This window comes from Lactuca serriola, chromosome 1, assembly GCF_051521515.1.
Source record: "Lactuca serriola cultivar US96UC23 chromosome 1, Lser_US96UC23_V15, whole genome shotgun sequence".
Lineage (NCBI taxonomy): Eukaryota > Viridiplantae > Streptophyta > Magnoliopsida > Asterales > Asteraceae > Lactuca > Lactuca serriola.
In genome coordinates, this window is record NC_136408.1 from 199,891,204 (window position 1) to 199,914,766 (window position 23,563).

Here is a 23,563-nt window from a genome sequence, read left to right on the forward strand (position 1 = left end):
CAACACGTGGTGTAATTATTTTTTTTTAAGTAAAATAGTTGTGTTTTAAAATTTTGCAGATATTTAGATAGTTATGGGAAGTATAAAACACTTAAAATTGATGGTAGTAGGAAGTGTAAAACTTTACGATGTTTCCTATTGTCCATATCTATACAACATGTTTATAATTTTTGTTTCCGCGTTTACCTTTATTTTAAACTAGACGAATGTCCGCACGTTGAGCAAAAACATTTATATAACTGAAATCTTTACAAACATATGTTTTTTTTATTAAAATATAACAATAATGTTGTTATTTAATTTGATATAATAATTCATATACTAAGTTGATATAATATATTGGTTATTTTGAATTATATGATAATATATACATCTATTAAGACTGCATAATCTCAATCTTTTGAATGATCTCTACCCTTGGGTTACTCATGAATAAAATTAAATATAATATATGGTTTAATGTTATTTATAGTTGTTGTTATTGTTAATTAATTTTTTAAAATTTATTTGTTTAACGTTTTAATTTCTATCATTGTAATTATTTAAAACATCAAACAATTTTTTATTTTATTTTAAAGGTAACAATATAATCATTTATATAGAGTTATTTTTAACTATTGTTATTGTAAGTTATTATAAGCTACTTATTTGAAAACTTTTAAGGATTATAAAATATCTTTAAAAAATATTTTAGTTAAGTTAATATTACAATTTAGTTTTTTGTATTTTGCACTACAATTTATCACTTTTAACTATTCACAAAATATTCTTTGAGTTTTTAAGTGGACTTGAAATTTGTGTTGAAGTTGACCCGATATTGCTATATTTAAATTAACTATTTAAGTATTTTGTCAAAACTGTTCAAAAGTTGTAGCTTTAAATTGATAATGGTTTATATACAACAACATATTAAATCTAATAAATTAAGTATAATATATTAAAAGTTAAAGACATAACTTTATAAGTAGAAGTAAAAATAATACTTTAGTATTGAAATTTAGTTTATTTATGATTACAATTTAGGTTTGATATTTATTTAACCTTATTAACTAACCTATAATCATTATTAGAAAGACATTACAATTTATTACTTTTAACTATTTATAAAATATTTTTTAGGTTGATTAAGCTAAACTAAAATTTATATTTAAGTTGATTCTTTAAGGTTATATATAAGTTAACAATTTAATTATTTTATACAAATTGTTCAAAAGTTGTAGCTTTAAAATGATAATGGTTTACATATAACAACATATTAGACCTAATAAATAAAATATAATATGTTAAAAGTTAAAAGCATAACTTTATAAGTAGAAGAAATTATATTCTTTTAATATTGAAATTTAGTTTATATTTTATTACACTTTAGGTTTTATATTTATTTAACTGTATTGACCAACCTATAATCATTATTAGAAAGAAATTGAAAAGTCATGGGAGTTTCAAATGAATGTGGTGAAAAGAAAAATGAATGGAAATTTCAAATGAATGTGGTGAGAGGAAAAATGTTTCCTTTATAAGTATACTAGGCGAATGGCTGCACGTTTCGCAGAAACACCTATATAGTTGAAGTCTTTACAAATATATGTTTTTTTAAATATAACAATAACATTGTTAAATTTGATATAATAATTCGTATACTAAATTGATATAATATATTGATTATTTTGACTTATATGATAATATATACATCTATTATAACTGTATAATCTTAATCAGTTGAATAACTTCTACCCGCAAGTTACACATGAATAAAATTAAATATAATATATGATTTAATGTTATTTATAATTGTTGTTATTGTTAATTATTTTTTAAAAATTGATGTGATTACTGTTTTAATTTCTATCATTATAATTATTTAAAAAATCAAACATTGTATTTTGATTTTAAAGGTAACAATATAATAACTTATATAGAGTTAATTTTAATTATTGTCACTGTAAGTTATTTTAAACTACTTATTTGAAAACTTTTGAAGATTATAAAAATATCTTTAGGAAATATTTTAGTTAAATTGATATTAAAATTTAGTTTTTGTATTAATCAATACAATTTATCACTTTTAACTATTTACAAAATATTCTTTGGTTTTTTAAATGGAACTAAAACTTACATTTGAGTTAACACTGTAATGTTATATTTAAATTATCAATTTAAGTATTTTGTCCAAACTGTTCAAAAACTATATTGTTAAACTGATAATGGTTTACATTCAACAATATTTTAAATCTAATAATTTAAGTATAGTTTGTTAAAAGTTAAAGACATAACTTTATAAATAGAAGTAAATATATTATTTTAAAATTGAAGTTTAGTTTATTTATGATTACACTTTAGGTTTGATATTTATTTAACCTTATTAACAAACTTATAATTATTATTAGAAAAAAATTGAAAAGTCATGAGAGTTTCAAATAAATGTGGAAAAAGGAAAAATGCATGGGAGTTTCAAATGAATGTGGTGAAAGGAAAAATGTTTCCTTTATAAGTATACTAGGCAAATATCTGCGCATTGCGTAGAAACACCTACATAGTTGAAATCTTTACAAATATATATATTTTTTTAATATAGAAATAACGTTGTTATTAAATTGGATATAATAATTTGTATACTAAATTGATATAATATAGTGATTATTTGAATTATATGATATACATCAATTATAACCGCATAATCTTAACCGTTTGAATTATTTCTACCAGCGAGTTACTCGTGAATAAAATTAAATATAATATATGATTTATTGTTATTTATAGTTGTTATTACTGTTAATTAATTTTTTAAATTTTATTTACTTACCGTTTTAATTTCAATCAGTATAATTATTTAAAATATCAAACATTGTTTTTTGATTTTAAAGGTAACAAATATAATGATTTATATAGAGTTATTTGTAACTATTGTTATTATAAGTTATTTTAAACTATTTATTTGAAAAAATTTTAACGATTATAAAAACATCTTTAGGAAATATTTTAGTTAAACTGAGATTATAATTTAGTTTTTGCATTTAGCACTATAATTTATCATTTTTAACTATTCACAAAATATTCATTGGGTTTTTTAAGTGGAACCAAAATTTATATTTAAGTTGACACTGTAATGTTATATTTATATTAACAATTTAAGTATTTTGTTTAAATTGTTCAAAACTTGTAACTTCAAACTGATAATGGTTTACATACAACAACATATGAAATCTAATAAATTAAGGATAATATGTTAAAAGTTAAAGACATAACTTTATAAGTAGAAGTAAATATATTATTTTAATATTGAAATTTAGTTTATTTATGATTACACTTTAGGTTTGATATTTAATTAACCTTATTAACCAACTTATAATCATTATTAGAAAGACACTACAATTTATCACTTTTAACCATTTACAAAATATTCTTTGGGTTGTTTAAGTTAAAATAAAATATATACTTAAGTTGATCCTGTAATGTTATATTTAACTTTATAATTTAAGTATTTTATACAAATTGTTCAAAAGTTATAGCTTTCAAATGATAATGCTTTACATCCAAAATATATTAAAACTAATAAATTAAGTATAATATGTTAAAAGCTAAAAAACATAACTTTATAAGTAGAAGTAAGATATTCTATTAATATTGAAATTTAGTTTATATATGATTACTATTTATGTTTGATATTTATTTAATCTTATTAACCAACTTATAATTATTATTAGAAAGAAATTAAAAAGTCATGGGAGTCTCAAATGAATGTGGTGAAAGAAAAAATGCTTCCTTTATATATATATATATATATATATATATATATATATATATATATATATATATATATATTCCTTTTAACTATTTTAAAAAATATACGTTGAATTTCTAAAACTGTATTTGATATTTTAGTTTAGGTTTTAATTTTTAAACTATATTTTTAAGTTTATTTACTATATTAATTGAAGTTATGTATTTAACAATGTAATGAAGTCAACAAATTTAGTATATCATATAGATAATTCAAGAAGTCTTTCATTTATGATAATGTTTTTAACTAACAACATATTTAAGTTAATAAATTAAGTAAATTATATGGACATAGTAAGAGTTAGGCGTTTCAAATTGTTGCTGTGAAAGGAAAAATGTTTCCTCTATAGTATAGTATGACTAGGTGAATGCACGCGTGTCGCGCAGAAACACCTATATAGTTGAAGTCTTTACAAATATATGTTTTTTTAAATATAGCAATAACGTTGTTGTTAGATTTGATACAATAATTCATATACTAAATTGATATAATATATTGATTATTTTGAATTATATGATAATATATACATCTATTATAACTGCATAATCTCAATCGTTTGAATGACTTCTATCCGCGAGTTACACATGAATAAAATTAAATATAACATATGGTTTAATGTTATTTATAGTTGTTGTTATTGTTAATTAATTTTTTAAAATTTATTTGCTTAATATTTTAATTTCTATCATTATAATTATTTAAAACATCAAACATTGTTTTTTATTTTAAAGGTAGCAATATAATCATTTATATAGTGTTATTTTTAACTATTGTTATTGTAAGTTATTTTCAACTACTTATTTGAAAACTTTTAACGATTATAAAATATCTTTAGGAAATATTTTAGTTAAATTGAGATTACAATTTAGTTTTTTCATTTATCACTACAGATTATCACTTTTAACTATTTACAAACTATTCTTTGGTTTTTTAAGTGGAACTGAAAATTTATATTTAAAGTGACATTGTAATGTTATATTTAAATTAACAATTTAATTATTTTGTCCAAACTATTCAAAAGTTGTAGTTTTAAACTGATAATGGTTTACATACAACAACATATTAAATCTAATAAATTAAGTATAATATGTTAAAAGTTAAAGATATAACTTTATAAGTAGAAGTAAATATATTATTTTAAAATTGAAATTTAGTATATTTATGATTATACTTTAGGGTTGATATTTATTTAGCCTTATCAACCAACTTATAATCATTATTAGAAAGACACTACACTTAACCACTTTTAGCTATTTACAAAATATTCTTTGGGTTGTTTAAGTTAAACTAAAATATATATTTAAGTTGACCATGTAATGTTATATTCAAATTAATAATTTAAGTATTTTATACAAATTGTTCCAAAATTTTATTTTTAAAATGATAATGATTTACATCCAACAATATATTAAAAATATGAATTAAGTATAATATGTTAAAAGTTAAAAAACATAATTTTATAAGTAGAAGTAAAAATATTATTTAAATGTTGAAATTTAGTTTATATATGATTACACTTTAGATTTAATATTTATTTAACCTTATTAACCAACTTATAATTATTATTAGAAAGATATTGAAAAGTCATGAGAGTTTCAAATGAATGTGATGAAAGGAAAAATGCATGAAAGTTTCAAATAAATGTTGTGAAACAAAAAATATTTCATTTATAATATAGTATGATATGATATGATGATATAATGATTCAAATATAAAATTACCAAGACATAATATAAATATTATGTATAAGCAATTTTAAAAGATGATTGACTTTTATAATAATAAAGCTTTTAAAAAGAAAAACATTTTTCATCTTATTTATAAAATATCATTCTTTTTTAAATCAAATAAACAAAAAATATATTATATATGGAATATGTAGCAGTTCAATTGTTAAAAAATATTTAAATTTTTTCAAAAGACTTGCCGGGTACAAATTACATAGAAATGTATTCTAATGAACACATTATACGTATCTCGATGATAAATTTAGTATGTGTTCATTAAGTTTTTTTCGTCGGAAAATAAAACAATCAATAAATGTTTATACCAAATAATTATAAAACCTATATAAAATTTAATCGAAGTGATTTTTCCATGGGTATATGACAGGCTTTGGAGGTTCATTGTATAAATTAGTAAGCTAAAAAGAAAAGTAAACAAGAGATGACACCATGTTGCAAAGAAATTTACCGTAAAGAAACTAATTGCAACAAAAAAAAACAATTCTGGACACAAATATATTGCCAAAAGTATAATTTTCTGTCGCCGCATCGTGAAATAAAAAGCAGAACAATAGATGACAGTGGATATGATTTATTCCGCCCAACATCTATGTACCTAGCTAAAAATTATTCACCGAAAGGAACTATCCGGAACAAAATAACATGCCACAAGGCTGAAACTACGAAAAAGAAATTAAACACCGCATGAAAGCTATCTACCGAAAGGAACTATCTGCCGCCGCCGCATCGCGTGGATATCCTACTAGTATGTGTGTGTGTGTGTGTATATATATATATATATATATATATATATATATATATATATATATATATATATATATATATATATTGATGTTATCTCGTTCCACTACGATGGTGCTCTATGCCATTGGTGATTCCGGTAAACTTGCGATGTCACAGCGAGAAGAGATCGTCAGCCATTTTTAGGGAGGAGGCTCCCGGGAAAATGCTCTGATGGTCAAGTCAATGGATAGACTTGAGATTATATTGTGATTAAAACTGAGAGAAGACGACTTACTTCCCAAGGCACCTGGGGTGGTACTTTCACTGATCAATGTGCTTTGTCTTATGCAATCAAATGAGGACTCATAGAACTTACATGCATAGTCAACTTAACTAGAATGACACAGAAACAAGAATGTGTCAACACGATAGGTTACGAACCTCAAGTCGTGTGCTAGCGATTAACAATAGGTTTACTTTTGATTAGTTCTTGAAACTTTTCAAGATATTTAAGACTCCGACTGACCTCTTGACATAAAATATTCTCTTGTCAAGAAACATTCCTTGACAAACAAATATTCAAGAGTTAGTGTGGGCTCTTATCAAGAAAAAAAACTTCATTTAATTGGTCTTAGTTGGTCTTTGTTTTAACCAAAACATTACAACTACCAATTCCAAATGTGCAAGAGTAAAAAAAACATTTTTCTACTCCACATTTCATGATGTGTTATAAACCTACTTTGGATATGTCACTCAAGACTCTAAGACTCGATTTTGGAACAAAGTATGACTCATCCTTTTGATTTTAACCATTTTAAAAATTCCCGATACCTCTCCTTAGTCATATAAATGCACTATGGTATCCTTAGAGGATCAATTGTGATATGGTTTCATAATCATAAGGGCGATCATAAAACACGATACTAAAGTACTCTCCTTTCCTTTCATATTGGAGAAAATTTTATCTTTCTACTTAATTGATTCTTCCTATTCGTTCTCCTATACTTTGAAACTTTTCAAGGTATTAGAATTACACTTAATCTTATAAGCATAACCATATTCACTGAACCATTAGTAAATCATGACGAATAGTCTTTATCACTATTGTGGTGGATTTGACCAGTACACATCAATGTGCATTTGGTCCTAAAGTCTTTCACTTGAATCACGTAAATATATGAACAATGAATTAGTCTTAATTTCCCAAAGATGAAGATTCCCATTCATTACACAATACATGTTGCATGATTCCAAGTTTCTGTCCAATTGAAACATAGGTGATGAGAATCCTTCCTTATTTGGTAAACTATGACACTTTACCACAAATGATATAACTAAGAATCAAATCCATATCCAATATTGATATTAATAGAAATATAAACACAATTTTCACAAATGCCATTGCAAGGATATCATAAAATAAGACAAAATCAAAATTTTTCTTTATTTATAAAAATGCGGAAAAACTTGTCCTTACAACGCAATTACAAATGAAAACTATGTTACTAAATATCCCTAAGCAATCTATCATAACTCCTAAACAACCGCTCAATCATCTGATCTCCGAACCATGCGATAAGAATCCACTTCTTTATGATCAGACTCAGCATGCTATTTCATTTAAGCTTCCTTCTTCCTATTTTATTTTACAAAACATCAAAATGTAACTTTACATCATGTAATAAGAATCAATAAATGGGAAGTTAATAGAGTTAGATAATGGACTACCTGGAGTAGAGTCATACATTTTGACTTTACCATCCTTGCGATCTTTCAGGTAGATACGACAGCTTTGCATCTAATGCCACTTTTCTTGGAAATACAAACAAACATACTCTTTTGGAATGGCACTCAGGACAATCTCAGACTTAGCCTTTATCTTTACCATTTGGTCAGATGGTTTGAACTTGGCTGATCCCTTTTCATTGGGAAGAGAAAACTTTTCTAGACTTCCAATGTTGCCATGGTCAATGTCCATGGAAATTTGGGAGATTGATCTTCCAATCAAATTTTCTTGACCAGTGCGCCAAATCATTGTTGATTCAGCAGCAATTGGCAAATATGTAAGATCAATAAGGGTCACGTCGTGATATGTCTTATAGTGGTCTTTAACAAACTGACCATACGACTCGGGAAGTGATTGAAGAACTAAGTCAACAGCCAATTTCCTTGGGAAAACGACACCGAACATTCCTAGCCTGTCAATATGCAACTTCATTTCCAATACATGAGCACATACAAACTTTCCATCTTCGTGTTTGCTTGCCAATAGGGCTTGAGTGACCTTGAACTTTTCAAGTCAATGAACATGTGTGTCAGGGAGAATAATTAGAGGAGGTGGAGGAAGTGAAGTATGATTTCCAGTTCCTTGATCAAAATGTGGAACATTATCTTCATGAGGAAAGCTTTTTCCAAAAGATTCGGGAAGACCATAGGTTTCAAAACTAGACATCTACAAGGGTAGAAATTCAAGTAAGTTGATTTAATCCTTAATGTAACACCCAAATGAAATATTATGGCTAGGACCCAACACAATAATTCACAATTCGGAAGACGAATGTTGTAATCCGGTTGTAAATTATTTGTCGGTAGGTAAATGACGATTTACCAATTCCACCATGAAAACAAAATTTTAGACAAATTAGGTTTTAAATGAAATCCCTAGATCTTTTGAGATTCATTGAACTTTTCAATTGCATGTTTAATCTCGATTATGCCCTTCATGTTTGTGACTGGGATACCGAGGATCATAAACAAGGTGTGAATAACCATGCAAATTAGCTTGGTACTCTCGAAGAAATTTATCACCTAATCAATGTGTCGGTTAACCACACACGCTCTATTGATCTATGATAACCTACGAGCTACCCATTTCTATCCTTCATTAGTCCCATATTTGTGTACCGGTTAAGCACACACGCTCCACTAACGACCAATAAGGTGTAATGTGCAATTTCATGGGTTAGCATCAAATTCACATTTTTCCTAAGTATAATGGAAGTTTGTGTCCTATCCTAACCGTTCGGCTAACGGCCCTCTACTGGTCAAGGGTGTGGTGGGTAAGAGTGTATACCAAATTACATTCATTTTACAGGCCGCTTCCTTAAACACCCCTTATAGACCAGCTTCGTGAATGAGGCCTACTAACGGTAAGACTGACTTTTAACTTATACATATATAATATATTAGACTTTTAATTTTATATAGTATAAGGGTGTATTTTACACATTTAAAATACTAAATGCTTTAATCTATTAATAAATTAGACTTTTAATTTAATTAAACTTAAACCATGTCATTATGGATTTATTAATTCTCTCTTTTAATTAAACACTTAATTAATTTAATAAAACCATAAGGGTGTAATTTGAACTATTCAAAAAATCAAGGTTCTAAATTTAAGATTTCAAAATTAAGGCTATTAATTAAATTTGAAGTTACAAAACCAAGAGGTGCACATTTGAACCTTTTCAAATTACTAGGGTTTTAGAATTTAATGTTTCAAAATTAAAACCTTTTAAATTCCAAAATTTAAGGAAAAAATTTGAAACCTTTTCAAAGTTCTTGGATCAATTTGACAACAATTAAAATAATCATAGAATTAACTATATCACAAAATTGATCTAATCTATTATCATATAGCAAGATGATTCAAATTTTACAAATAAGTAGTTTTTCATAAAATCAAATAATTATCTTAAAATTTGAGAATCATCATATAATTGGATGAGAATAATCATTACCTTATCAGAAAAATCGAATTTTATGATACAAAATAGTTTGTGGTAATGATCCTAATCCAAAACTTGGCCAAAAAAACTGAAAATTTGCAAACAGATGATCCAACTCGTCGAGTCAGGCAATGGACTCATCGAGTTGGCCCAACTTGTCGAGTCCCATTATGGACTCATCGAGTTCATCATGCAGAGAGCAGATTTCAATTTCTTCAACATTGAACAATTAACCAATGCATCAATATCACGGAAAACACCCTAGGCTCTGATACCACTGATGGGTTTTGAGCACTATAACATCCCTTTGGTGCACATACAACCCTAATGCTTTGGATATAAGTTTTATCAAGTTATACATGCAATTTCATTTTATCTAAAGCATATACCCTAGATAGCATGCAATTGGAGATATACAACATAAAAAACTAGTTAGATGAATACCTCTTATTTGTAGCTTGTAATCCTTGGCGTTTCATGAGCTTAGTACCTCAAGTTTGATACCTCTAATGTGTCATAAAACACCAAAAGCAAGAGGAGGCTTATTAGAGAGAGGTTAGGAGGCACCAAAATCAGCTAGGGTTTCTTCTTAGAACACAAGTCCCAATTTTGGAGTGCTAGGGTTAGTATTTATTGTGTGGAATTCCTAGGGTTTCATACATAAAACCCTAATTTACTTAAACCTTTAAGTCTCCAATGATCCATATGATAGGCCCTTTGGACTAACTCTTCATGGACTCTCACATAGATTTAGCCCATCCCTAATCAACATGGATCATTAGCCCAAACTATAAATATTACTAATTTACCTAATCAGTCCCTATAAATTTAATCAGTCTCTTTTGATCACTAAATTAATTCGTGACCAATACTAATTAAATAATATGATTTCTCAATTAATATATTATTCCTATAATATATTAATAAATCACAAATAACCTCTTTTTCAAATGTCCATCCTATCAAATTGCTCTGGTGAATGCAACTCAAAAGGACCATACTACTATCGGCTCAAGTACATATCAATTATAGTTATGGGCTTAGACACCTAATCCAACAAGTAGTTCTACTATTCTTACTTCTCCCCCCTCCCCCCTCCCCCGCTCTTGTTTGTTGGAAAAGTGAGGGGAGAGTATCTTGTTTTTCTATTTTGGTTTTGACTTGTTTTCGCTTTTACAGGCGTTGGATCTCCTCTTTCGATGGACGAGGTACTGCAGAAGCGGTATCGGGGGAAGCTGGAGCAACGGGAAACTGATCTAGTTATGACGCTTCCTCCACCCTGTCAGGCCTATCGGCTCGCCATGACTGCTTCTCCAGTGTCGCCGGCTGTAGAAAGATCTTCGACGACTGTCGGGGAACCACCTTTGGCCGCATGACCTATCTCGACAGTTGCTCCATCTTCTGCTGTCAGTTCTGGCCATACGGAGGTAGTCGAGGACAAAAAATATGGCATCATTTCTAGCGTACGGCAGGACATTGCTAAGAGGAAGGTCGTCTTGGCCATGGGGGAGACCTCCACCGATGTTTTTAACAACATGAGGCAAGTTCAATCGAGACACAACTTTACTCGTTTATTAAACTCGATCTCCTCTACGCCAAAGGCAGTTGTTGTGATCTCTGATGACAACGCGCAACAGTCCCAAGGGGCTAGAGGGGCGATCAAGTAGTCCTTGTTCCTGTTCAACCTATCCCACAATCTTCTTCTGATCTTTCTCCCCCTGGGGGTCTGGCTGGTGTTGAGCTGCATTAAACCCCACCTCACGAGGGGGTCCCTGGGGGTGATTCCGAATCTAATGTGTTTTTTCCTGCCTGGAGTTTGCAAAATGAATCTCCCTTGTCTGTCCGCACCAACGCTGTAGAATTTTCTCGCCATGCATTTCTGCCTGTTGTTGTCGCCATTATGGAGGCCATGGGTCGCCCTGCCTTGGTTCATATTATGTCTTATGCTGCTACCCAAGCCATGTTTTATCTTGTCACTGGTGCCCACCGGATCCAACTTCTTAATGAGATGGAAGCTGCCCATACACGTTGTGGTGTCCAGGAGGTCAACCTGAAATGCAAGATTGCTGAGCTTGAAAAGGATGTTCACGACTTTGACTGGAGGTGTGCTCTACTTGCTTCGGAGAAAACTGCTACAAAATAAATTTGATCTGCCCTGGAAGCCAAAGTAGACTCCCTGACCCAGGCCAACGAAGGGCTCATGATTCAGAATGAGAGCCTAGAGCGGATGTATGTGATCGTGATAAGCTCCACGAGGAGGCCAGCGCTAAGGCGGAGGCTGCTCGGCACGAACGGGATTGGCTCTTATAGGTAGGAGTCGTGTGCATTATGGACAAGCTAATTGAGCATTCGAACTTCACTGGTGCTATGAGCCGAATCAGGCGTGTCGCGTTCGTCGTCGGTGAAGAGTCCGGCCGCAACGGGCTGAAAGCTGAGGTGGATTCCGACTCCTATGACCCCAATGCTAGTGACTCCCGGTACAAACATACAACGAGCCTCAATGACGCCCTGCTTGTGTTTGCCACTATGGATCATGCTTCCTCCTGGACTTGGGGCATTTGGACATGGAGGGTATGCGACAACTTTGCATTCTGGAGGAGGTTGATGAAATTCCTAATGGCATGCTAATTGATGGAGTTGGTGGCGATGGCGGAGGTGATGGTGGCGATGGTAATGGCAACATTGGTAGTGTTGGCAATGGTGATGATGGTGGTGCCGGTGGTGAGAAGCGATGTTGGTGGTGTTGACCCAATTAACTCTTAAGGTACTTTACATACCGTATGCAGCCCCTTAGGGGTGTGAAAGAAAAATGTGAAGCTTTTGTAACTTGTTATCATATGGTTTGATAGTGGTGGTCTTCCGATCTTGTTTGTAATAACTCTTCAGCTTTTTGCAATATGAATGGTACTTATTGTTTTCACTTGTGATCTATTGTATTTTGTGCTTCACGGTTTTTTCGATCGCTGTTATTGTTTCTTTGTGATGTGTTGATGGGTTATTGCTTCCAATCCCTGGGCGCAGGGGATTCACCAACTATTATGCCTGTTGGAGCGACAGGTAATAATGTAAACCGTATAATGTGGTTGTAAATTCGCTATGTATTTCAGTTTGATGGTTGTTTTGAGCCGTATAAATACACTAAGTATTTTAGTTTAATGGCTGTTCTGAGCCTTATAAATACACTAAGTATTTTAGTTTGATGGTTGTTGTGAGGCTTATAAATACACAAAGTATTTTAGGTTTGATGGCTATTCTGAGCCTTGTAAATACACTAAGTATTTTAGGTTTGCTGGCTATTTTGAGCCTTGTAAATACACTAAGTATTTAAGTTTGAATACACTGAGTATTTTAATGGGATGGCCATTCAAATACATTGAGTATTTTAATAAAATAGTTGCGTTTAGCCTTTCAGTTACATTGACTACTTTGTAAAAGGAAAGATAAAGTTGCATGCTTAACTGCACCGAGCCTTCGACGTTGAACGTCTCTCGGGTGATTAGTCCGAGTGGCGAGTTAGAAAAGGAACTTCCTTAAGTTTTTCCATTCAATGTTCTTGGGATTTCCTTCCTTTCATCGTTTCGAGCATGTATGTGACATTGTGGTAGGCTTCAATGACCTTATACTGTCACATCCTAAAACCAAGAATGGTGGAAACGTTCTGGGGCGGAGGACGTCATGTATGTATCACAACAATGTAAAGTAGTAAACAAGCAACAACATCATCCATTGCATTAATAGAATAATTCTGCTTACAGGTGTGTTCTTTCATAGTATAAAACAACATAATGAATACTCAAAATGAAAGACGAGTCTTGACTGCTCCGTCTTCTTGAAACCTTGCATCGGTACCTGTCTATTTGTAACCTGAGAATACAAGTTATTTTGAAAGCGAGTATCAGCAATAAAGCTGGTAAATTCATAAGTATTTTAATGTTATTGCTTTGAAAAGTTGTTATGAAAGACTGGTAAATGTTAGATGAAACTTTTAGTATAAGTATGAAAACCCTAGAAAATCCCATATTTCCTACTAGTATAAAAAGTACTCTTCTACCAAGTCCCGAATGTTTTGAAAGTAGTCTTTTACTGAGACCTGACTGTTTTGAAAGTAGTCTTCTACCAAGACCTGAATGTTTTGAAAGTACGCATCATTTGTAAATGTGACGGTTTTTCCCCTGTTTAACTATTATTATAAAACTATAAAAGTAATAATATAATAACTTATGTTGTATTCTTTGGTACTAAAATAAACACGACGTGGAAACTTGCCGTAAATGGATCCATCGTAGACATCCGTAGATGTGCATTTACCTCTGTTGCTAACAACCGGGTGTAGGAATAGTTAGCCCCTTAAGTATACCTGTAATGGTATCGACCGTAGACATCCGTAGATGTGCATTTACCTCTGTAGCTAACAGAGGTATTAGGAGTGGTTAACCCCTTATAGTATCTATGTAGTTGTATTTATGTAAACGTATCTATGTAATCATATCTCTTGTAACTGTATAACTTGTAATTTTATGTATTGTGTTCGTATTTCATATAATATGTAATGTATTAGTATAGACTCATGAATGAACTAACTCTTGTGTGATTCCTTGTACTTGGAATAGTAAATAGTATCTCCTAACTATACCTATTATAGTTACTAGTAATATACATGTATAACCGAAGTATGCCTTTGCTACCTAAAGGTACTGAACCAACTGATGGAAAATGATGATTTGAAAGCAGTTTGTTTGATAAGAACAATTTTAAGTATAAGAAAACATTTGTTTGAAACACGATTGTAACAGCGTTTGAAAGGAACCATAAAGTATGTAAGACAGTATGATAAAGAGTTTTAACATGTAAAAACGTTTGAGAAAGTCCTTTGAAGTAATATGTTTGGTGAAACAGCTAAACGTGTAGTAAATCTATTTGTATACTAGTTATAAATCACATAAGATTGATTAATTAACAATATAGAATACATAGCAAAGGATAGATATTTCACACGAAAATAACCGGGTGTTTACTTGTATTCCCCCCTTAAAAGTATTTAAAAAGCATTTAAAATATATTTAAACTGTGTTGGTAGGGGTATGAACTCACATGATAGATTGAAGAATGTGAGACGAAAATCGAGCAGAACTTCGACTGAAAAGAAGTCGATTTCTCGGAAATCTCGGGACTTCGGAACTTGTGTCATGTGTTGGAGGTGTTACCGGGGCTTCGGGGTAGTTTAGAGGGGATTTAGAGGGGTTCCAAGGTGAAAGAAATGGGTAAGGAAGCAAATAAATCCGGACAACCTCGTATGATATTTATAGGGTGCTGAAAGAGGGATTACGCTGGGCGTCCGCGACATCAGCGCTTACCGCATCCTCGGACGGAGCATTAGATGGGACTTGGAGCGACGTGGACGAACCAAGGCCTAGCACCCGAGTAAGTTGGGCGTACGAGGGTACGCTGGGCGTAAATCGTCTTGGTGTGTGTGCCTCGAACTTGTAAAATCCATAACTTTCACATACCGGCTCCGTTTTTTATGTTCTTTATATCCACGCAAAGGTGAGAAAATACTCTACAACTTTCATTTAGACTTCGTCGGCTAATTTTGACTTTATTTTTAATTATATTTTATTTAATAGGCCGGGACACGATAATTCCGTTAAAAATCCATAACTTCTTTATCCGATGTCCGTTTTCGTTTGTCTTTTTACCATTGAACTACTATTGTCGAGACCTTCAACTCTCGTTTAAGTTGTGTCGGCTAAAAATCCCTCGATCTTTATTTCGAGTTTTTAGTTGTCTACTGCTGTTACGAAACTCAGAAAATTTGTAACTTCTTCATACGAAGTCCATTTTGGGCGTTCTTTTTATGGATGATCACGGTTTAACGTAATCTACGAATTTCGCTTAGATACCTAAGGCTAAAAATTATTGTATCGAAACTTTGCGTTTTACGTCTATCAGCATTGCCGGTTTTGCCGAGAATCTTCGGTTGGTCATAACTTATTCGTTATAACTCGGATTTTAGGGTTCTTTATATGTACGAAAACCTTGATACGATTCCTACTACTTTATTTAACCCAAATAAGATTTTAGGAAAGTTATATTTTGACCTAAATTTGACTGGTGTTACATTTTATTGTCTCAAAATATCAGGTTGTCACATATACGGTCCCTCCCACATGGGGCTTAGCTTTCCTTGCGGCTGGGTATGGCTTGCCTCGTTTCTCCTCAGGATGTAATCCCTTACTTTGAAAACTTTCTCTTTGACACTTTGATTATTGTACCTTTCCACAACATTTTTGCAAGCTGCCTGACGAATGTTTGACCATTCTTGCTTCTCTTTGATGAGGTCTAAGTTAGCTATTAAATCTTTGTTATTGCTTGCTTCTTTGAAATGGGTCATTCGGAGTGACCCAACCATCAACTCTACTGGCATCATCGCCTCCACGCTGTAGGTTAAGCTACAAGGAGTCTCTTTCGTGTTCACTCTTGGCGTTGTCCTGTACGACCAGAGCACTCCTGGTAGCTCTTCGACCCAATTGCCTTTAGCTATTCCCAAGCGCTTCTTAATTCCATTTACCAATGTCCTATTGGACACTTTTCTTTGGCCATTTGCTTGGGGATGTGCTATCGATGTGAATCGTGTCTCCCTTATCAGCACACCAACCTCGAAACGGGTTCTTGGTGAACTACAATCCATTATCACTGATGAGTATCTTCGACATTCCAAACCTTGTTATAATATGTTTCCATAGAAACTTTATTATGTGTCTCCCAGATATGTATGCCAACGACTCAGCTTCTATCCATTTTGTGAAGTAATCTACCGCGACTACCAGGTACTTTACTTTGCCTGGGGTGTCTGGGAACGGCCCGACAATATCAATTCCCCACTGATAAAAGGGCCACATGCTAGAGATACTTTTTAGAGGTGTCGAAGGATTCACTTGGGCTGGGAAGTAAGTTTGACACTCTACACACCTTCATGTTACTTCCAACGCATCTCGGTGTATGGTCGACCAGTATATACCCATTCGAAGTATTTTCCCTATAAGGGCCCTCGCCCCTTCGTGTGCTCCCACTGAGCCAACATGCGTCTCTCGGAGGCCTCCTTTCCTTTGGCTTCCTCTACACATTTTAACCATAGTGTCATGAATCCCTTCTGATACAATACTCTGTCCATGATTGCGTACAAGAGTGCTTTGATTTGTATTTTTCTAGCTTCTTCGTGGCCGTCTGGAAAAATGCCATGTTGCAGGTATTTCACTATTAGTGACATCCATGTGTTTCGGGTCGGTACTAGGGTGTGTACCCGTCATTCGTCTATACTTCTTTCTTTGAGCACTTCCATGAGAACCTTTATAGATAAGAGATCGAAACATGTTAACGCTAACTTGCTAAGAGCGTCTTCTCTTCTATTTTCTCCTCTTGGGATCTGCTTAATGGTGAACTCTTTGAGGGGCTCCACAAGCCGTTGCACAGCCTTCACATATTTCTCCATCCGCTTGTCTTTCGTTTCAAATTCTCCGTTGATTTGATTAGCTGCTAATCTCAAATCCGTCAAGGCTACTATTGTTTCCGTACCCATCTGCTTTGTTAATCGTAGGCCGGCTAGTAGAGCATATGTGATTTCTTCCCCCTCCGGGCTTGTTAAGATCAGGCCAGCTCCAGACCCTTCTTTACTGGATGCCCTGCCAGTGTACATGGTTTATTTCTAGGTGTCCTTGGACTGGCCTATCCCCAACAACTCTTTTGTCTGAATGACTTCCTTTTCATCGCCTGCGATTTCAATCAGAAATTTTGCTAATGCTTTCCCTTTGATAATGGTACGTGGGCAGTAGCTGATATCATGCTCCCCTAGCTCAATTGCCCATTTTGCTAGTTGCTTGGACATTTCTGGCTTGAGTAGTATTTGTTTGATTGGACAATTTGTTAGCAATTCTGTTTGATGTGCTTGGAAATAGCATCTCAAGAGTCGTGTAGTATAGATGAGTGCCAATGATAGTTTTTCGAGGATAGGATAGTTGGTTTCGGGACCCTGAAGTGCTCGACTAACGAAGTAAATTGGTTCTTTCTTTCCTTCCCTTTTTACGACCAGTATCGAAGAGATGGCTTCGTCCGAGGCTGAGAGGTATACTTGCAGCGTCTCGCATGGGACGGGACTGGTCAACGTAGGTAGCTTGTGCAAGGTCTCCTTGACTTGCTAGAGCACTGCTTTCATTGCCGCTGTCCATTGGAAGTTGTTCTTTTCAGTGCATCCTTTGAGGGTGTGGAAGAGCGGTAGGGCTTTTTCTGATGATTTTGAAATGAAGTGGCTTAGAGCAGTCAGTTTACCGTTTAGACCCTGGGCATCTCGCAAGGTGTGTGTGGATGGAACCTCCATTAATTCGTCCACTTTGGTTGGGCTAGGCTGAATTCCTTTTGTGGTAATGTAGTACCCCAGGAATTGGCCTTCCTCGACACCGAATGTACACTTTCTTGGATTTAATTTCATGCTGGCCTTTTCCAACGTTCTGAATGTTTCTTCTACATCTTCTACTAGCTTCATGTCATCGGGGCTTTTTATGACCATTTCATCAATGTATACTTCGATGTTTCTTTCGATTTTTTTGGCGAAAATAGAGTCAACGAGTCGTTGGTAGGTCGCCCTTATGTTCTTCAGGCCAAACGACATCTTGGTGTAGCAGAAAGCCCCATGGTCTATGTAGAAAGCTGTTTTCTCCTTGTCCTCTTTGCTCATAAATATCTAATGGTACCCCTTGTATTCATCTAAGAAGCACTAAGCCCTACAAGGACTCGACTTTTTGGTCAATTTCTGGTAGAGGGTAGTAGTGTTTGGGGCACGCCTTGTTTAAATCAGAGTAATCGATGTGGATTCCCCACGAGCCATCGTGTTTCCTTACCATGACGGGTTTGGCAATCCAAGTCGGGAAGACTGCTTCTCGTAGTATCCCCGCCTTGGTCAGCTTAGCAACTTCGGCGTTGATTTCCCTGTTCCAATCTCCCCCTTGAACCCTTTTTTTCTGTTTGGTTTCTTTAGTGTCGGTTTGATCATAAGCTTGTGCTCTATGACCTTCCTATCTACCCCTACCATGTCTGCAGGGGTACAAGCGAAGACGTGTTTGTATTTTTTTCAAGAGGTTGATCAATGCCTGTCTGGTGGTTGATGGAAGGTTGCTGCCTACACTGGTCGGTTGGTCAGGGTACTCTATATTGATAATTTCCTTGCTGCTTGTTGGCTCTACTCGTGACTTCTTGCTTTACTGTACGATTTCTTTCGGCTACATGATTTCGTAACACCGTAACTTCCTTGATAGCGTTGCTAGTGTTGGATAAGGTGTCTAAGTCCATAACTATTTCTGGTATGTACTTGACCCGATTTGGCATGGTCCGTTTGGGTTGCATGGCATCATGCATTTGGATAGACTAAAATGAGAGAAATAACACTTATGGTTTGTTAATATATTATAAGTTCTAATATATTAATATTATTACTTAATTGGTGTTGATCAAGAATTAATTTAGAATTAATTAAGTGATCAAAAGGTGACTAATCAAATATATGGGTTGATTTTGTAAATTATCCATACATGTTTAGTGGGCTAATGCTCCATGGATTATCAAGTTGGGCTAAAACCCATAGGATGCTCCATGGTGGTTATAGAACCCATGGGTCATGGAAATGAAAGGCCATGACAATTAGGGTTTACATGGTGTAACCCTAATTGTAACACACTATATAAGGACCCTTATGTTCACCAAAATCGGCACTTAATCAAGAAAGAAGAGGGATAGCCGATTTTAAGTAGTGTGACATTTCTCTCAAAGTTTATTTCAAGTGCATTTGATATTGTGTGAGAGATTTGAGACATCACACTTAGGGTGCTAGGCTCTCAAGGTTTTCAAGGAATCTAAACTACTACAAGGTATGTTCTCTAGCTAACTTTTATATTGAAAAAGTTCCCCATGTATGCTAGATAGGATTATGAACCTTGGAAATCAATTTTGCATGTATCTTAGTCAAACATAGATCCAAGGTTTCTAGGGTTGCATGAACACCTTAGGAGTCTTAGAATGCTCAAAACCCTATAGTGGTATTAGAGCCTAGGTTTGTTTGTTTGATACTTGATGCAAAATAGCTGAAAAAGTCGAAATTCTTGCTGTCTGCACAAGAGACTCGCTGAGTCCATGGGGGGACTTGACGAGTCCAAGCGTATTTGAAACCAACTCGGCGATTCAGTTCTTGCACTCGACGAGTTGGCCAGGCAGAGTGCAAATTTTCAATTTTTGCTGGTGGAAATGGACTAGAAACATTACCCTAAACTGTTTTGGTATTTTAAAACTTGTTTTAGATGGTGTAATGGTTGTTCTAATCGATTTACAATGGCTAATATCAAAATTCCATGTTTATATATGTTTATATGTTCTTGAAATTGTGATATGAATATTCATGTTTTTATGAGTTCTTGCAAGATAATAGAAATTATGTGCTATTGATTGGTACATGTGTTTTAATGGAGTCCATAGATTGTCCTCAAGTTATGGATAACCAAAATTCACTTTGTAATAAATCCATTGAAAGAACACATAAGTTAGAAAAAATGAAGAGTCTTTATTTTTAATAAACAATAACTCATAAGTTATGAATTGAAAAGTTCTGTAAAGTTACAAAACTTGCCCTCAAGTTTTGGAATATGTAAAGTCATCTAGTAAACTTTAGTTCCAACCCCTAGAATTTTAAAAGTTAAAATTCAACCCTTATGCTTTATAATATTATAAGTTAATAATATATGTGTGTATAAGATCAAGTCGTTTTAACGTTAGTAGGACTCATTCACGAAGCTGGTCTATAAGGGGGGGGGGGTATAAGGATGCTGCCTGTAAAATGGCAGCTTAATGGGTGTCAACTCTCACCCACCGCTTCCACGATCGGTGGAGGGTCGTTAGCCGAACGGGTAGGACAATGACTTTAAATCCTCATTAAAAGTATAATGATACTAATGTAACTAAATGTTTTTATAAATTCTCAATCTTAGTTACTTTAGGAAAATGTGAATAAGGTGCTAACCCATGAAATTACACTTTGCACCTTGATTAAGTCGTTAGTGGAGTGTAAAGGTAGGAAAAGGGTGACTTAAGTTTTTTTTATAGGTCGGTGGAGCGCGTGTGGTTAACCGGAACATCAACTGAGTGAAAACATTAAGGGTACCAAGTAGTTTGCATGGTTACTTCACACCTTGTTTTGTGATCCTCAACATCCCAGTCACAAAACAAGAAGAGCACACTCGAGATTGAAACATGCCGTTGAAAAGTTCAATGAATCTCAAAAGAATCTAAGAGTTTCTAAAAACCAATTAAAACCTAATAATTTATATTTCGTTTTTCATGGTGGAAATTGGTGAATCGTCATTCACCTATCTTTCAAATATGTTATAGCTTAGATTACGACATCCCTCTTCTAAGTTTTGATATATTGTGATTGGATCCAAGACTTAATATTACATTTGGGTTTTTTATTAAGGACTATCCTTATATCTAATCTACACTTGTTTTCTTCTTTTCAGATGTCAACCAACAATGCTTCTTTTAGCTTAATCCCTACTGGCTCCTTCTCTCTCATTAACCTTTGTGGGATAGTCATTTTTGATGGATCCAACTTTATGGATTGGATCAGGAACATCAGGATGGTCACTCGGTATGAGGACAAGGAATATGTCCTCGACAAGGAGCTTAAGGTACCCGATCCGTCTGCCTCTCCTGAGGAGGTCGCTGAATATGAGGCACATGAAAAAGATGCTACCAAAGTGGCATGCATCATGTTGGCCACTATGACAGTCGAGATCCAAAAGTACTATGAGGACTACTATCCTTTTGAGATGCACTAAGATTTGATGGACCGCTACCCTCAGGGTGCTTGTCAAGAGCGATATGAAATCATCTCCTCCAAGATAACAACCCGAATGAAGGATGGTTAACCCATCACGGGCCACATGCAGAAAATGCAAAGGTATGTGGATCGTTTGCTGAAGCTAAATGTGAACTTCTCCGAGGAGCTAGCAATATATATCATTTTTCACTCCTTACCATTGTGTTATGATCAATTCCACATGGCATACCACATGAACAAGGAGGAAGTTACCCTCAGCAAGCTTCAAGGACTCCTAAAGACCGCTGAAACATGTCTTAAAAGTAAGTCGGTTGTTACCACTCTTACTCCTACTCCAAACTCCGCCCCTGTCCTGGCAATCGGGAAAGGTGGAGGGAAAAAGAGGAAGAACCCTTCGAAGGGTTCCAAGGGTAAGACCCTTGATGTCTCCTCTTCAAGTAGAACCAAGAAAGGTTTCATCACTCCTTCTTCTGACCCAAAAGAGGCTGAACACCTCTATTGCCATGAAAAGTCACATTGGAAACGGAACTGCCCAAAGTACCAGCAAGACATAAAGGATGGGAAAGTGAAACCCACCCATGCAGGTATTTACACAATATTGTCTAATAAATCACCCTATTCTAACTCTTGGGTCCTTGATACAGGATCTGGAATTCACATATGTTCTAATTTGCAGGGACTAAGAAGAAGTGAGAATGTGGAACATGGAAAGATAAACTTGATCATGGGGAATAGGAAAGCTTCCCCTATCACCAAGATTGGAGTTTACTCTTTGTTGCTAAGTAGTGGGTTTACATTAGATTTGAATAAATGTTGTTACTCGCCTGAAATGGCAAGAAATATTATTTCCTTTCATGCTTTGTACAAACAAGGGTTCACCTTTTCTTTTGATAATGAAGTTGGTGGAATAAATGCTTTCTTTAATAATGTTCTTTATTTTAAAGCATTACCTTGTGATGGTGTGTATGAAGTTGTGTATGTTGTAGATAACCTAGGAAATAATGTGGTGTGTATTGATTCTTCTAATAATAATAACTTGGATATGGCATCATTATGACATTGTCGTCTTGGACATGTAAGCAAGAAACACATAAGCCAACTCTAAAAGGATGAAGTCTTGGAGTCATTTGACCAAAAGTCAGATGATAGTTGTGAATCATGCTTACTTGGAAAAATGACAAAGTCACCCTTTACTGGTTCTTGTACAAGGGGTGAAGGTTGTTGGATCTAGTGCACACAGATGTGTATGGACCCTTCAAAACTACCACAAGGGATGCTAATCGTTATTATGTGACTTTTACAGATGATTATAGTAGATATGGATATGTCTACTTAATCAAGCATAAGTCAGAGTCTTTTGAAAGGTTTAAAGAGTTTAAACAAGAAGTCGAGAATCAATTTTGTAGGAACATTAAGATGCTTCGATCCGATCATGGTGGTGAGTATCTTAGTTCAGAGTTCCTCGACTATCTTAAGGAATGTGGTATTGTCTCACAATTGACACCTCCTAGGACACCACAGTTGAATGATGTGGCTGAGAGGCGTAATCGAATCTTGTTGGATATGGTTTGTTCCATGATGAGTCGACCTTTGCTACCAATATCATTCTGGGGGTATGCCTTAGAGACTGCCGCCCATATCCTTAATCTACTCCCTACAAAGAAAGTAGCCAAAACTCCTCATGAGATGTGGACTGGAAAAGTACCTA

The 23,563-nt window shown here is 33.8% G+C and overlaps 1 protein-coding gene across 1 annotated transcript; it reads right to left on the reverse strand.

The window, feature by feature from the left end:
• Positions 1-16,125: 16,125 nt before the first annotated feature.
• LOC145065391 (uncharacterized) lies at positions 16,126-16,668 on the reverse strand. Its single transcript, XM_079012399.1, has one exon. It carries the CDS (start codon positions 16,666-16,668, stop codon positions 16,126-16,128), a length of 543 nt encoding a protein of 180 aa, XP_078868525.1.
• Between the last annotated feature and the right edge of the window lie 6,895 nt (positions 16,669-23,563).